This window comes from Dromiciops gliroides, chromosome 2 (genome assembly GCF_019393635.1).
Source record: "Dromiciops gliroides isolate mDroGli1 chromosome 2, mDroGli1.pri, whole genome shotgun sequence".
Lineage (NCBI taxonomy): Eukaryota > Metazoa > Chordata > Mammalia > Microbiotheria > Microbiotheriidae > Dromiciops > Dromiciops gliroides.
The window spans coordinates 137,328,982-137,346,115 of NC_057862.1; the positions used below are offsets into that span (position 1 = coordinate 137,328,982).

At 34.7% G+C, this 17,134-nt stretch overlaps 1 protein-coding gene across 1 annotated transcript in view; it reads right to left on the reverse strand.

The window, feature by feature from the left end:
• The window catches only part of CERS3 (ceramide synthase 3), a 69,833-nt gene that overhangs the window by 50,239 nt on the left and 2,460 nt on the right, over positions 1-17,134 (reverse strand). The window contains 2 exon segments of the mRNA XM_043987401.1: positions 1,919-2,037; positions 10,697-10,814. Coding sequence (XP_043843336.1) covers positions 1,919-2,037; positions 10,697-10,814 — 237 coding nt within the window.

Genomic DNA, 17,134 nt, shown 5'->3' on the forward strand with positions numbered 1-17,134 from the left:
TTCCTTTTTTTCTACCTACTTTTTTTTCCTACCTACCTTACTTTTCTCCATCTTTTATACCGTCCTTATTCCCTTCCTTCCTATTTATTTTATTTCTTTCCTACCTTCCCTTTTTTCCTTTTTTCCTTCTTTCCTTCCTGCTTACCTTCCTTATTTCCTTCCTACCTACCTTCTTGAACTCAGGCCTCTCTGAGCCACTTAGCTATTTAGGTGTTAGTAAGGTGATCTGCATATTAAATTCATTTTCTGATGTAAATTATTCTAAATGTAAAAGTATGTATAACTGAGTTCATGTTGTTTAAAAAGAAGTTTATAACAAAATGCTTTTAAAAAGAAATGTGGTTACAAAAAATTCAAAAAGGCTGTGTGCCCCTATATAAATGATTTCTGCATCACTGTACTCAATAACTGATCAAATGGAGCAATAATAGAATGATTTTTTTTTAAATTATGGGTCAGTTGATTAGTAAGCCTTTAAATGATTGTATAAAGTACACTAGTAGAAGTGATAACATAATTCACCATATTCAGATTTCTTCATTAATTGTTTTCTAGATTAGAGGGTTGGATATAAATCTTTCATCTCTTTTGCTGTTTTTCAATCCCTTTACTTAGGATACAGTACTCCTTCCCATCTTTTTGCAAACAAGAGACTTTTGACCCTATGTGTCCAACTTTATTTCTGACTACTTGAACCCTCCACTCTAGTCTGACAAATCTTCTTAATGATTCATTAGACTGTGAGGTCCTTGGAGGCAGAGACTATCTATTTTTGTCTCTCTTTTATATCCCCAAAGTTTAGCACGATGCCTGTCATGGGGTGCTTGATAAATGTTTGTTGACTATTGATTCTATAAGCACATCTAAGTCACTTCAACTCCTCTGCACATGTTCCCCTCATGTAGGACACTTTCTCGTCCCCATTATCCAAATTCTACCTATGCTTCATTCAAGGCCCAGCTCATGATCTACCTCCAGATAAGTGTAAGCCACAATTAAGTATTTAATAAACATCTATTGAACAAAGGGACTCCTGTTGTACTTTTTGCTCACATTAAACCACTTTACATAGTCACAGACTATGTAAACATTATCTGTCTTAATTCAGTCTTGACATTAGACTATATATTAAAAAAAGAGACCAAGTCTTATACAATTTCACCTCCATCCATGAGCTGAGTAGTTAATAAGTACTCAGTGAATGAAAAGTGATTAAAAAATTGAAAGTGATAACAAATGATTTAAAAATCTGTCCTGATAAGCTATTAAAATATTGCCCTAAGGGCAGCTAGGTGGCGAAGTGGATAGAGCACCGGCCCTGGATTCAGGAGTACCTGAGTTCAAATCCGACCTCAGACACTTAACACTTACTAGCTGTGTGACCCTGGGCAAGTCACTTAACCGCAATTGCCCCACAAAAAAAATATATATATATATATATATATATATATATATATATATATATATATATATATATATATATATATATATATATATATATATATATATATATATATATTGCCCTAATAAACTATTAAAGTACATGTCTCAGTTGCCAGAATTCAACTTGAGGCCCTAGCCCAACTTGACTGTCCTGTTCAAATATGACAGGGTAAGTCTTCTTAATCCACATAGAGATAATCAGTTAAGTATCTTATTCAGACAAAAGCAGATGTCATCCTTACCTATATTCTGAAGGGAAAACAGAACTTCCCCCATATATCTGTGGTGACAACTGTAATGTGGTTGCAAAAAAGATAATAGAGTTCTAAATTATAAGTTAGTAAACTGAGTAAGCATTGTCCCCTTGAATAGATGAATTGGTTGAAAAAAATTGTGTGGGTGATATCCTAACCTTTAGGATATGTACATGTGTACAAAACAACAAAACTCTTCATGCTTCTAGCTTCCTTCTTACCAAGCTTCTTGGAATTTCTTTAGTCTGCAAGGCCTTTCTTGACTACGCCGTCTCTTAAACCATATTTCAACCTGCTGTACAGTCTGGTTACACTTCTTTGCTAGACCATATAAATCATTCTGAAAAGGTACAGAACAAATGAATGAATGATTGTTCAACAATAAATGTATATAGAGGGCAATCAAGAAGCAGCAGGCTAAAAGGGAAAAGGACCTATTTGTACGAAAATATTTATAGCAGTTCTTTTGGTTATGGCAAAGAATTGGAAATTGAGGGCATGCCCATGAACCAGGGAATGGCTGAAGAAGTTGTGGCATATGAATGTGATGGAATACTATTGGGCTTTAGGAAATTACAAGCAGGCTGATTTTTTAAAAACCTGGAAAAACTTACATGAACTGACGTATAGTGAAATTAACAGAACCAGGAGAACATAGTTTACAATAACAGTAATATTGTACAATGATCACTCTGAATGATTTAGCCATTCTCGGCAATATGACAATTCCAAAGGATTCATGATGAAAAATACTAGACACCTCCAGAGAAAGAAGCAATGGAGTATGAATGCAGATCGAAGCATACTCTTTTTCACTTTCTTGTTTTCATGGTTTTTTTTTTCTTTTAGCCTGATTCTTCTTTCACAACATGACTAATGTAGAAATACGTTTTTATAATTGCACATATATAACTTCTATCAAATGCTTACTACGTTGTGGGAAGGAAGGGAGGAAGAAATTTTGAACTCAATTTTGAATGAATATTAAACATTATCTTTACATGTAATTGGGAAAAATAAAATATTATTTAAAGAAGAAGCAGGACCAAATGGGAGTCTTCATAGTGGAAATAAGGGGAACCCCATTAGCAATCTGCTACATGACCTTGAGGTAGACATTTTGAGTTTGAGCTCAGAATTTTTTTTTTAAATTAGTGCTGATTATACTTGAAAAAACTTCTCTGAGATTCTCAGAAATAAGGTATTTCTTCAAGACTTGGCATGTGTAATCTAATAAAAATTTCTAACAATATACATGCTGGAGTTCAAATCTGAGTTTGCCATAGTTTTTAAGACCATAAAAAACTGCCACAAAAGCCAGGTAAACAATTTGCAGTTTTATATTTTCATTAAAGTATTTATCCAATGCTTTATCTTAGGATACTAGTTACCTTGGCTCTCAAAGGTTATCAGTGTAATACATGATCTGGCAAGTGATAAAAAGACTGGAAAAGTTTTGAATTTGCGTTTAGTGGGAGGATTTTTTTCTTAGTCCAGAGAGGTATATTTGCGAAAAAGTGATAATTTTTCCAGTCAAGCAACTTTCAAAGACTATTTCCTAAGTTATAACCTCTAAGTGAGGTTATAAACTGTATTGTTAAAGGAATGCTCACATCAATTAAAATCACAGATCCTTGAAATACTTGTGCAAATTAAACAGAGTGTAATTGAACAAACAAAAAATAATACTACCATTTTGGGCACAAGATGGTTCATAAAGTTCTTAAAACTACACCATCTTAGGGGCAACTAGGTGGTGCAGTGGATAGAGCACCGGCCCTGGAGTCAGGAGGACCTGAGTTCAAATCCAGCCTCAGACACTTAACACTTACTTGGCTGTGTGACCCTGGGCAAATCACTTAACCCCAATTGCCTCACCAAAAAAACAAACAAACAAAAAAACTATACCATCTTTTTCTACAGCAAGTTAAAAGAAGTATGAGGAGAAAAATAACAAAACAGTAGAAAAAATAATTCACTACAAAGGCAAAAATAAATTATTTGAAGGTTGCATGTTTTTAAATTATCTGAACTATTGTCACACTTTAGTGAAGATAATCAATAGGTATGTATACTTAGAATAAGAATTTTTAAAACTTAAAGAGACATTTAAAGATTATGATGCTCAATTACCTCTTCACAGATATTGTTATTGAAACCCAATGAACAGAGATTTAAAGTTATAAAGGACCTTGGACATTATCTAGTCCAACTTTCTCACTTACAGATGAGGAAACTGAGGCCTTGAAAGGTTAAGTGATTTGACATATCATAGATTTAGAATTTGGAAAGGCCTTAAATATCATCTAGTTTACCCCCCATGTTATAGATGAGGAAACTGAGGCACGGAGGGATTAAGTGACTTACCCAAATTTACACATAGATATGGAATTTGAATTCAGGTCCCCTGGCTCCAAATACAACATTCTTTTTTCTTATACATTGTATTCTTTCTTAAAATGAAGATGAGAAATTATCTAACTTGTCTTTGGTCATGGCTAGTAAGTTTGAGCCAGGATTTAAACCTTGATGTCTTTAGCCAAAATTTCATATTCTTTCCAATAAACCATGCTTTTTCCAAGATGTCATAGTTAGCTTGTGGCCCATCTCATTCTAAAACTCTTAATTCCTGGCCCAATGATCTTTTTTTTTTGGGGGGGGGTGAGGCAATTGGGGTTAAGTGACTTGCCCAGGATCACACAGCTAGTGTTAAGTGTCTGAAGCCGGATTCGAACTCAGGTTACTCCTGAATCCAGGGCTGGTGCTTTATCCACTGCACCATCTAGCTGCCCCACCAATGATCTTTTAACTATACCATACTTTTCAGCAATTCTGGAAATTAACTTGCAGCCAACTCATTTGACCATACCTAATACCTAATCAAAAAAATCATACCTAATCAAAAACATATGATACATTTCTAAACCACTCCCAAATTATTTCAATGATGAAATCAATTCCTACTTCTCTTTTGGGACACAGAAACATGTGCTACTATAAGAAAAAAGACTTTAATGTCTGGGATAACATAGATATATAAAATTATTGGATTATTTTACAAAAATTATATAGTTTGAAATGCTGCAAAAATATTTGCATCAAATATGCCAGATAAAGGTGTGACATCCAGAATATATATGGAAATCTATAAGACTAGTAATACATGCTTTCCAGTGGAAAGTTAATAAACAATTTATAAATGAAGAAGTACAAAATTAATAACCACATGAGAAGTTGATCAAATTCCCTAATAATCAGGAAAATGCAAATCAAAGCAACCTTAAGATATCATGTTAAACCTACCATACTGGGTGGAAAAATATATTGTTAAGGCTATGAGGAAATTGTTGATGGTACTGCAGACTAGAAGCAACACTTTGGACAGCAATACGTAAATACAGAATAAAAGCAAAATACATGTCCTAGCTTTCAAACCATACCTAGGATCCTATGCCCAAAACATAGCTGTAAAAAAAAAACTATTCAGAGCTGTGTTATTTGTAATCATAAAAAAAATAGAGACAACTTATATGTTCAATTATAGGAATACTTTATATTGGTATGTAATTATGGTATATTGATTTAATATAGTGAAATTAAAATGATAGATATGAAGTATACAAAAAGAGTCAGTGTGGCATAGTAAATGGAAAGCTAGTTTGGGAACCAGGAAGACTTGGATTCAGATTCTACCTCTGACATACTGGATTATGACCCTGGGCAAGTCACTTAATCTCTTAGTGTTCAAAACAACTCTCCAAGATTATAAATTACACAGAAGATGATGAACTATATTGGTAGAAGGAATTTCCCTACCACAGAGTTCCCTAAACCAGTGAAATCACATGTCTAGTTCTAATGCCTATCCCTGTGAAGCATACAAGGAAGTATAGAAAGACATATCTGGTGTGTTCAGTTGTCTCTTGAATATTTTCTCTAAACTCTGTAGTACTGAGGTAGCTAGATAGATGTGCAGAAATTGTATCCACTCTATCCACTTCCTCTCTACCCTAAACAAAAAATAGATGGGGGAGAAAAGGAGGGTTCTTTATATTGTACCATATTCTAACTGTAGGAAAATTTGTGAACAAAGTAGGTTTACAGATGGGACCTGGAAAATAGACTTTTGAACTGACACCACAATTACAGTACAACTCTGATGTCCTTAGATGTCCATACATGAAATCACCTTCGTCTTCAAGATAACTGCCTTTATTTTTAGGCTCTCTCATTTGAGACCAATATTTAGAGTAAGTGGATACAGTGCTGGATTTGTAGCCAAGGAGACCTGAGTTCGAATCTTCCCTCAGGCATAAAACTTTTGTGGCACTAAGCCACAAAGAAGATCAAATGTGATGACATGCAGATCTTAAAGCCCCACATAAATGCTAGCCACTATTATTTACACATCTACTTTAACTCCTTCAGCAGAGGAGCTCATTTACGATTTGGAAGTTGAGGGGGTTTTGTTGGTTTAGGGGGAAAGGGTATAAGTTTTTTGATGTTTTTACAAAGTAAAACAACTGGCACAATAAGTTCCACTACATTATTAGTTTTATCAAATAGCAGAATGTTTGATCTGGCTAAGATTGTTGGTCTGTTATTATGGCTCTATCCCAGTACATCTTGAAGTGGTTACATCAATATGCATACATATTACACATATATGAATATATATATGTACCCTGACAAACATATATATCATATTTCTTAGATTCATACATGTTACATACTATGTTAATTTATCAACTCACATTTGAGGACTGGCTGCTATGTGTGGTTTTAGCAATATTAAATTGTAATATTTATATGAGTGCAATCCATGGCAGCCAAAGTGGTGCATACTTCGTTCCATTGCACTACAAAGCCACATCAGACACAATCTGTATGTATTGCCAAATTTTTCATCATTATATGTATGCAATACTTTTTAGGGGTAATAATTCTATCCTGAATCATCACAATAAAACTTTTGGTCACACCCAACAAATAACCTTGCACACTCCCCCTCCTATAAATTTAACAGTTTTATCTACATACTCTTTCCAAGCTAATGTGCAGAAGTATTTTGAATCTCTTTTTGATACCATGTATGAATATATTCATGATTCATTTATTATAAACTACTGAGTTATTATATTCTGTTTTCCCAAATTCCAATGGTATTACACTATGGTCATTTTTGTTAACATATATATATATATATATATATAGCTTATAGTCTGATGTTATAGAAATAATGCCTTGATTTCACAATATAAATTGGTGATATCAATTTCCATTACTTTCTTGATGTGGTAGAGCAACTGTTTCCACTGCATATCTTGAATTTTATATATATATATATATATATATATATATATATATATATATAAATGTATCAATACAAATTCTTGATGGTATTCTGTTTGTCCCTGCCCTTCACTCATTTTTACCACTACTCAGTCTCCTCTAGGACTATGAAACACTAGTGAATTCCTTCCACCATGATTCAAGTTACAGGGCCTGAGTCTCACTCTATTACCTATGATATTATTTAGAACTATGTTAAATCATGCTGAACTGTAAAATAATTTCATCTGTGTACAACAAACACTACTTTATTATCTTAATTTTACTGCCTATTCTGTGTGGGGATTTTTTTTTTCTTTACAGATAAGCATCATGTTGTATAATGGAAAGAACATGAGAATTCAGGTTCTGTAACTGGATCTTCAAGCTATATAACCTAATAAAATGATAATCTCTCTGATCCTATTTCCTATCTGTAAAAGGAAGGGGTTGGGCTAGATAATTCCTAAAGTCCCACATAGCTCTAGAATTCTGTAATTCTATAAACAGAATGTCCTTTTAAAAAAGATTTTCTTTAACTATTACATGGTAAATTCCTCAGATTTGCAAAGGTTTCCTATAAGTAAAATTTTAAATATTTTTTATCTTTTTAATGGCAAATCTAGCTCATTGTTTTATTTTTACCATTGATATTTACTTTCACTTATTCAAACCAAATTCTAAGCATGTAACATAACAGACATTCATAATTCAAAATCTTGAGTAACTTGTTTTAGATTTGGCATATAGCTTCAAGTCATGTAAGTAGAGCAAATGTCTGATAATATAACATTCTCCTTCATGTCGTATGTTAAAATTATGACCAACTAAGTTTTTAAAGTTCCAAATGAACTCAGGCCCCTAAGAAGGAATTCATCTCTGAAATAGTCTCCACTTTATACATGTTACTTGGTTCTTTTTTCCTCATAAAAGATATAATTATATTCAGTTGACATGATTTATCACATGACTATTGTAATAACAAAAAAAGGTAAAACTGATATTTCATATAGCCTCCCATTGAAGCCAAACACCAAGAAGGTTAGAATCATGCTTGAGGTGAGAACAAGTTGGTTATTTCATGATGTCATGATGAACTATAATTTGGGCAATTCTGGCCACTAGTTTACTGTGTTTTGTAATCAAATATTAGCACCCCACCTATATAATAAGCCAATATCACAATCTTCCTAGAAATCATTATATCTTTCACAATAAGAATGACCTAAAGCCAGCCACAGAGTCAAAATAGAACACCTGCAAAGGATTCCTGGCATATACTGAAACTGTGCTCTCATTAGATGATACTATCTTAGTGGTCTACAGCTGTTAGAATTAATCATAGAAATTGTCACTTTCCAACAAAACAAACAAAAAGTTGCACCAGTTTTCATTGGTGCAGTTTATTAGTTTTGGCTATAATAACTAAAGTTGGAGAGAATCACCTCTGTCTAGTCTGGGCTATTGAATTAAACTTTAAAAAAAAACTAGACATGGGTTACCATGACCATAATTTCATCATTTCCAGGGTCAGCTTGGTGATAATGAGCTTCTCAAGCCTTAGACTATTCCTTGGAATGCATAGTCTGTTGTTGCCAAACCTTTCTTTTATAGCCTTTCCAGTATCGCAAAATTAGCCAGAAATGGGCTGGTATTCCACTGCTGTAGATTTCAAAAAGCCAAGGATTTCTTCCATGCCCCTAAGAGGCTTTAGTCTTTCAATATATATGCACATGCCGTTGTTTTACAGAACACTTGACCCTTGTCTGTCACTGATACCAACCCAACACTCAAATGTAGGCAGTATGACTTCATTTTCTGGAACCCAAGTAAATTTGTGTTTAGAATAGCCCGTATGGGACATGCTAATAAAAAATGTGGTAGACTTTTGGGTGTTGATTAAGGAAGACTCGATTCAAATTTTGCTTTTGACACTAACTAGCAGTGAGAGCCTGGATAAGTCATTTAATCTCAACCTATATTTCCTCATTTATAAACTATGGGTAATAACAGCATTTACCTCATAGGGTTGTTGTAGGAATCAAATAATATTTTCTAAACATTGAAAGCACTATAAAAATACCATCTAATCTTATTTATATCAGTTAGCTCGATAATTAAATTTTTTACATTGTATATGCTTCTGCAAGACAAAATACTCTAAACGGATGTGTGAGGGACTTAACAATATGCCATAATATCTTTTTGTAGTCCATAAAGAATTTCGATGAACTTGTAGGGCTAATGAAAGCATATGTCTTTCCATCACCATTAATCTTTGTTCTGAGTTAAAATTTATATTCAAAATCAATAGACTGATGAGGATGCTCCACATTGCTTCAATATTATGTATGTTTGCCAATTTATTGATATGTTAAGAGATTGTCTCGTATATGGAGTTCACAATCAACTCCATATACAACACCTTTGAATGAGCCAAAAATTTGACATTTATAATGACCTTAACCAGGGCATGTAGTAGTATAGTAGATAGAGTATGGGGATTGGAATCAGGAAGATTCATCTTTATGAGTTCAAATCCAGTCTCAGAGAAACTAGTAAATTGGCCGTGTGACCCTGGGCAAGTCACTTAATTCTGTTTGCTTTAGCTTCCTCGTTGTAAAATGAGCTAGAGAAGGAAATGGCAAACCACCCCAGTATCTTTGCCAAGAAAACCCCAAATGGGGTCACAAAGAGTCAGAAATTATTGAAAAATGACTCAACAACAAGAAAACACCTTAACCATTACCTGTCACTAAAATTAAAGGAATATTTTCTGCTGCTCATAATACTTAGGTAAAGAGGTATTGCCAACAGGTTTGGCAAAACACAGGAAATACAACATATATTGATTTCTAATAATATATTTTCATTTACATTAGTAGAGTTTGAGGAATGTATGAAGTGGAAACCAAACCATCACCAATTTACCTTATCACCATCAAACAATCAATCAAAATAAAAGAATGGTTCAGGGCGCTAAGGATATCCGAGAGCAAATTAGTGGAGGAAATTGTCCCAGACTTGCCAGGTCATTTATCCTTCAGTGTGTCACTTTATAATCACAAGAAGTCAATCCTTCTTAAAGGCAAATGGTGTTGTCTCAAGACTTGTCTTCTCATTATCCAAATTAAGATGAGGAATTGCAAGACAAGTGAGAATATATTCTTGAAGTTACTCTGTTTGAATCTATACTTCATTCATGTTGACCAATAGAGTTAGTGATCTCTAGAATGATGGCTTTTTTCCACTATAAATCATAGGACCTACATTATAAAAGGTCTGGCTCAGAGTTCAGATGAGCTGCTGTGGCATCATTGCAAATCAAAGACATGAAATCTTGGATAAGTTCCAGTTAATTTTGTTTTAGGGATTTCCTCTTTGGATCAATATAACTTGTACACTTATTATTAAAGGTATTGATCTTAAACATTGATTCCTTTATGGTAAATCAACCACTAACATTTATCTATCATTTTGTATTTCATTTTGGATGCTGTGTGCCCTGTTAGCAGGATAAAGAAATGAATCCAAATGAATCCAATCGCTTGCAGGTCAACTGGAACAGATTCCTTAAGCAGATGAGGTAAACTATGGATGAATGATTGAAACATTAAGGCTGACGTTTTCTAATCCAAAAGCTATCTTCTAGGAATTAATATGCTTACTTGGGAAGGATGCCTGGCAGTTTGGAGGAAAAACGTCTCCAAGACAGGATTATGTTGAATCTTCTTTGGGATTTTCTTCTGTATGCCCAAAGTCTTTGCTAGAGGTGTGGCAATAAACCTGTAAGAAAAGAAAATGATGTGCTTAGCCATCAACGACACTAAAGAAGTGGAATTGTATTTTTCTGATTCTACCAAAAAGCTGGTCATTTATTTGTATTATTGCTGACTTTCCCTGGAACAAACATCTGTATAGCAGAAGTGCAGAGAAAGAAACATTTCAGGACTTACACAAAGGCAGTAGCTTAAAAGAGGGGGAGGGAACCATTAAAACACGAAACACAATTCTGAAATGCAGTTTGTGGCAATCAAAAATGTTTATGTGCAAGTCTAGGAATTAAAAGAAACAGTTACATTGCCTCTTGCAGTTTCTCTCATAAATCCCAATAATTAAAACAAATAACTATTCTATTCCAAGAAAGTTAAATTTGATGATATGGACTTAACTGCAACTAGTTTGGCATGTTACTATTCTACATTCTGCGTGATTCTTGCTTTTTTAAGTGGTAAATTTCTTTCTGACAATTTTGTCAGTGGCCCTAAACTTTAAGTTTTGTCTATAGGTAAGGGTTTATTATGTTTAATGATAGAAGGTTTAGTTGAGAATAAACATTCAATCATTTAGTTCAAATCTTACACTTCTGGAATTAGCAAAATTAGATAGGAAAACTTACAAGACTATTTGCTAAGATCTATATGACATTGAACTTCCAAATAGGCCAAAATTTCCTTGGAAATGTGAGAAATTCAACAACATGTAAAAACAAACTAAAACATCCTTGAAAAATACTAAGGAAGTCAAGAATGGACAACTTTCAAACAAAAGTTTAAGTTGATTTTTAATAATTCCAACTATTTCAGGCATTCTTTGGAGGATGATTTGAAAAAATAAGTATCCACTTAGAAAAAATTTGGAATTTTGCAATTAAGAAATTTATCCTGTAAAACAAATATTTCTGGTACTGGCAAAATCTTATCCAATGCCTCATAAATCAAGGAGGAGCCGGTATAAATTGACAGTAACACCTTACTGATCTTTAATTAATTGTTGCCCCCCAGAAGGTTAATTTTCAGGGAATATGAGCAAAAATTATAAATATATAAGATGAAGCAAAAAAAAAACATGCAAAAGATTTATATCCAAGTTCACTATGTGATAATGTGAGACAGAGGCATACTGTACACAGTTCTGGGGTGATGGCATGAGAAATGTGTATATTTTATATACATATAAGAAATATGTGAATTTTAAAGTTCATAGGATCATAAATTTGGAACTAAAATGGTAGCAGACGATCAAGTCCAACCTCCTCATTTTATAGAGAAAACAAACTCAGCTGACTTCCTCAGTGACATGCAGGTAGTAAATGGCCAGGCTTAGATTAGAACCCTGTTCCTTTGGCTCCAATTCCAATAGTCCTTCCATTGTATGATCATTTTGCAGATAAGACTGAGGTGCAGAGAAGTTAAGTGACTTGACCAAGGTCATACAGGTAGTAAATAGAAGAATTGGGATTTGAACCCTCCAGTTTCAAATATTGCTCTTTTCGCTACAATATCTTACTAATGAATGAAGCCACAGGTCTTGAACCATTGAAAATTACAGGATCAGACAAAAATAATAATAAACGGCATTTTTTTCTCTTGTTCAGTGAATATGCCCAGAGTTAAAAACTGAAAGCAGCATTCTTATAATGAAAGGAATGGGAAAATATAACAATATAATTTTGTATTTTAATTCTTTCTACCTTCACCATACATTAGAAACTAAAAAAGCCTACAAAAATAAAATGTGGGCTTCGGGGTTATTTTGTGGTTAAGGATGATATAAATATATGATAATTTCTATATTTATATGGATATATTTTCACATTCTACTAAATTAATTAATGGACAAGGCATTTATTAAGTCCCTACTCTGTGCCCAGCTCTGCTATGTTCTGGAATAGAAGGCAAAAACAAAAGAGTCTTTGCTCCCCAAAGCATAGATTCTCTTTGGGAGACACCAAAATAAGTAAGTACAAAATCTAAACAAAGTAAATGCGATGTAATGGGATAGAGGCAGAGTTAGGAAGGGCCTGAGAGTGCTTGGACCAAGTTTTCTAAGGAGGTTTGGAATAGAGGCAAAAAGGAGGAAGAAAGGCATTCCAGGAATGGGGTCTGGCTATGAAAGTAGGGAGCTAGGAGATGTAATGGAGAGTAAACTGTGTGACTTGAACAATCAATCAGTCAACCAAATGATTAGTATTTATTGAGCACCAATTATACGTAGGGCATTGTGCTAGATACAAGTACAGAGAATGAAATAATCCCTAGTCCTAGGAGATTCCACTCCAAAGGTGGGAGATAAGTGCATATATAACTATATGCAGAATAAACATAAAGAAGTTAAATGTAAAAAAGTTTGAGAGGGAGAAAATTAGCAATGTGGAGGGAATCAAGAAAGCCATTTTCAGGTAAATGATGTTAAGTTGTCTGTTGAAAGAGGGAGGGATTCTATTGGGCAAACCTTAGGATGGAGAGAATTCCAGACATGATGAATGGCTAGTGTAAAACCAAGGCCCTGTATGAGGAACAGGGAGATCAATTTGCCTAGATTGGAGAATGTGGGAGGGGGAGTAAAGTCCAAAGAGGCTGGAGAGATTGGTTAGGGCCAGGTTGTATAAGGCTTTTGGAAGTTCAAAATAGGCATTTGTATTTTATCCTAGAGGCAAAAAAGGTGGCACTAGAAAGGAAAATAATTTCTGTTGCATGTGTAAGATGAATTGTGATGAGGAGAGATGTGATACAGGGAGACAAATTAGGAGGCTATTACAATAATCTAAATGAGAAGCGATAAGACCCTGAACAAGACTGGTAGCTATGTGAGTATAGAGGAGTCAGATCTGAAAGACATTACAGAGGTAAAAACAGCAAGATTTAGCAACTTACAGGAGGGAGTATGAAAAATAGTAATAGCTATGAAAGCTAGAAATATAGTCTAAACTCAGAGAGTCAGTAAGTCAAAAAAACGTATTGAGTTTACTATATGCCAGGAACTTTGTGAAGGACTTCAAATACCAAGCAGAGGTATTCGTCTTTGATTCTAGAAGCAAAGGGAAGGTACTGAATCTTCTTAAGCAAAACAATAAAATAATTTAATCAATACTTTAAGAATAATATTTTGTGTAATAGTTTTTGTGTAATAGTTTTGTGTAATAGTTTTTGTTTTCTTGCCTTCTAATTTTGGGGGTGTGGGGAAGAAAAAGTGAGGGAAAGAATCAGAACTGGAAAAAAAGAAAAAGTATCTGTGATTTAGATGGATAGATAAATAGGAAAAAAGGATATAATTTTGGCAGCTATATGAAGTATGTATTGGAAAGGGGGAGTTAAATGGGCAGAACTGATAGACCACAAATACAAAAAAGTTAGAAATTAAGATCCATGTAGTTATTTTTCAAGATTCCTTTTCAAAAATGTGGTGGTGGTTCTGGAGAGCAATTTGGAACTATGCTCAAAGGGCAATAGAATTGTGCATACCCTTTGATCCAGCAATATCACTGCTAGGTTTATATCCCAAAGACATCCCCCAAAAGAGAAAAAGACCTATTTGTACAAAAATATTTATAGCAGCTCTTTTTTGTGGTGGCTAAGAATTGAAAATCAAAGGAATGCCCATCAGTTGGGGAATGGCTAAACAAGTTGTGGTATATGGTTTTGATGTAATATTATTGTGCTACAAGAAATAAAAAGCAGGATCATTTCTGATGGCCCTGGAAAGACTTGTACAAACTGATGTATACTGAAGTGAGCAGAATCTGGAGAACACTGTGCACAGTGACAGTAATATTGTTTGATGAAGAACTGTGAATGACTTAACTATTCTCAGCAATACAATGATCCAGGACAATCCCAAGGGACTAATGGTGAAGCATACTATCCACCTCCAAAGGAAGAACTGATGTTGATTGAACACAGACTGAAACATGCTATTTTCTGCTTTCTTTCATTTTTTCTTTTATCCAAGCTTTCTTGTACAAAATGACTAATATGATGTTTTACATAATTGCATATGTATAACCTATATCTGATTGCTTAATGCCTTGGGAGGCAGGGAGGGAAGGAGGGATAAAATTTGGAACTCAAAGTTTAAAATAAAAATGTTTATTATTATTTAAAAAATTTTTTTAAATGGGGGGTGGAGAAAAGACAGGGACTCATTTGAGGTCTCCAAATTCTATTCAAAACAACTTTAAAATAAAGGCAGGTAGGTGGTGCAGTGGATAAAGCACTGGCCTTGGATTCAGAAGGGACCTGAGTTCAAATCCGGCCTCAAACACTTGACACTTACTAGCTCTGTGACCCTGGGCAAGTCACTTAACCCTCATTTCCCCACCCCCAAAAAATAATGCCTCAAAATGAATTCTGGAACAGCAGAACCCACAAAATAATGGGGTAAAACAATTTTCCAGCTCAGGGCAACTGAGAAGATCAACAAGAAAGCTCTGTCTCACCAGGGTTAGAGTGAAACTCAGTCTAGTGCAGAGAATGCCCTGGCAAGATAGCAAAAGCTCAAAAAGGATTTTTTAAATCAAATAAGAGAGTGTGTAATTTAAGATTCTAAATGTGGATTCTAATCTGTTTCCCCAGTTTTGGGGGAAACTGACTAAAATCACTGATAAAACGAGTTTAGGTTTTTAAGGGTTTATTGAAAAATAGAAAGAAAAAGATTGAGAACAGAATTCCAACAGCCTGGCATTCCTATCTTTCCTTAAATTTCCTGTGAAGTCCTCTGCCGCCACCACCACCATCAAGTCAGGAACCCAAAAGAGGGATAGCTCTCCATGCAGGCTCTCTTTCCTCCTTCCTGTCTCCTCCCAGAAAATAGGAGGGTCCTCAAGTTGATTGGCTGGTAGCCTTGATAGATAGCACCCATGAGCAAACGTCATTTCCTGACGCCAAGGAAAAGCCACATGGCCTTGCCCTCTGAGGCATTTTCCTCATGGCGGAGCTTTCCCACAGCAAGTCTCTAGTGGGTGGAATCATTCCAATCATTACAAGAGGGAGAGGAAAAATTGGGGAAAGAAATGACAATGATTCAAGAAAATCATAAAAAAGAATCAACGGCTTGGTAAAAGAGGCACAAAAAATGCTAAAGAAAATAATACCTTAAAAAACAGAATAGGCCAAATGGTAAAAGAGGCAATTTCAAGACAATTTCAAGAAATTATCCAGTAAAACTGCCCTGATATTCTAGAACCAAAGAGTACAATAGAAATGGAAAGAATCCACTGATCACCTCCTGAAAGAGATCGCAAGATGAAAACTCCCAGAAATATAGCCAAATTCCAGAGTTCCCAAGTCAAGAAGAAAATATGACAAGCATCCAGAAAGAAAAAAAATTCAATCATGGAACCACAGTCAGAATAATACAAGAATTGGCAGTGTCTACCTTAAAGGACCAAAAGGCTTGGGAAATGATATTATAGAGAGTAAAGGAGCTAGAATTACAACCAAGAATCACCTATCCAGCAAAAATTAGTATAATCCTTTGTGGGGTAAGGGGAATGATATGAAACAGAGGACTTTGAAGCATTCCTGATGAAAATACCAGAGGTGAATAGAAAATATGACTTTCAAATACAAGACTCAAGAGAAGCATAAAAAGATAGACAGGAAAAAGAACTCATAAGGGATTCAATATTCCTACATGGGAAGACAATACTTGTAACTCCTAAGATCTTTCTTATTGTTAGGGCAGTTAAAAGGAGTATACATAGAGGGCACAGGTGTGAGTTGAATATGATGGGATGATATCCAAAATAAAAATAAGGGGTGAGAAAGATAAATGAACTGGGAGAAGGGGGAATGGAGAGGTAGAATGGGGTAATTATCTGACAATAAAAAGGTGTGAAAGCCCATTTACAGTGGAGGGGAAGATAGGGGAAATAGAGAGGGTTAGTGCTTGAACCTTATTCTCTTTGGAATTGGCTCAAAGAGAGAATAACATACACACTCAGTTGAGAACATTTATCTTATCCTGTGGGAAAGTTGGAGGGAAGGAAAAAAAGAAAGGGGGGACTGATAGAAGGGAGGGCAGTAATTTGAAGCAAAACACTTTTGAGGATTGACAGGGTGAAAGGAGAGAGGATGGGAAGGAGGTAGGGATGGAGAGAGAGAGAGAGAGAGAGAGAGAGAGAGAGAGAGAGAGAGAGAAGGATAAACAGGGAGGAAAATAGGATGGAGGAAAATACACTGTAATCACAACTATGAAAAACTTTGAATCTTACTGCCAGTGTCACCACGGATAAATTGTTTAATCTACCTGGGCCTCAGTTTCCTTTGTGTAAAGTGAAGGGGTTAAACTACATGGCTTCTAAATTCCCTTGAAGTTCTAAATTC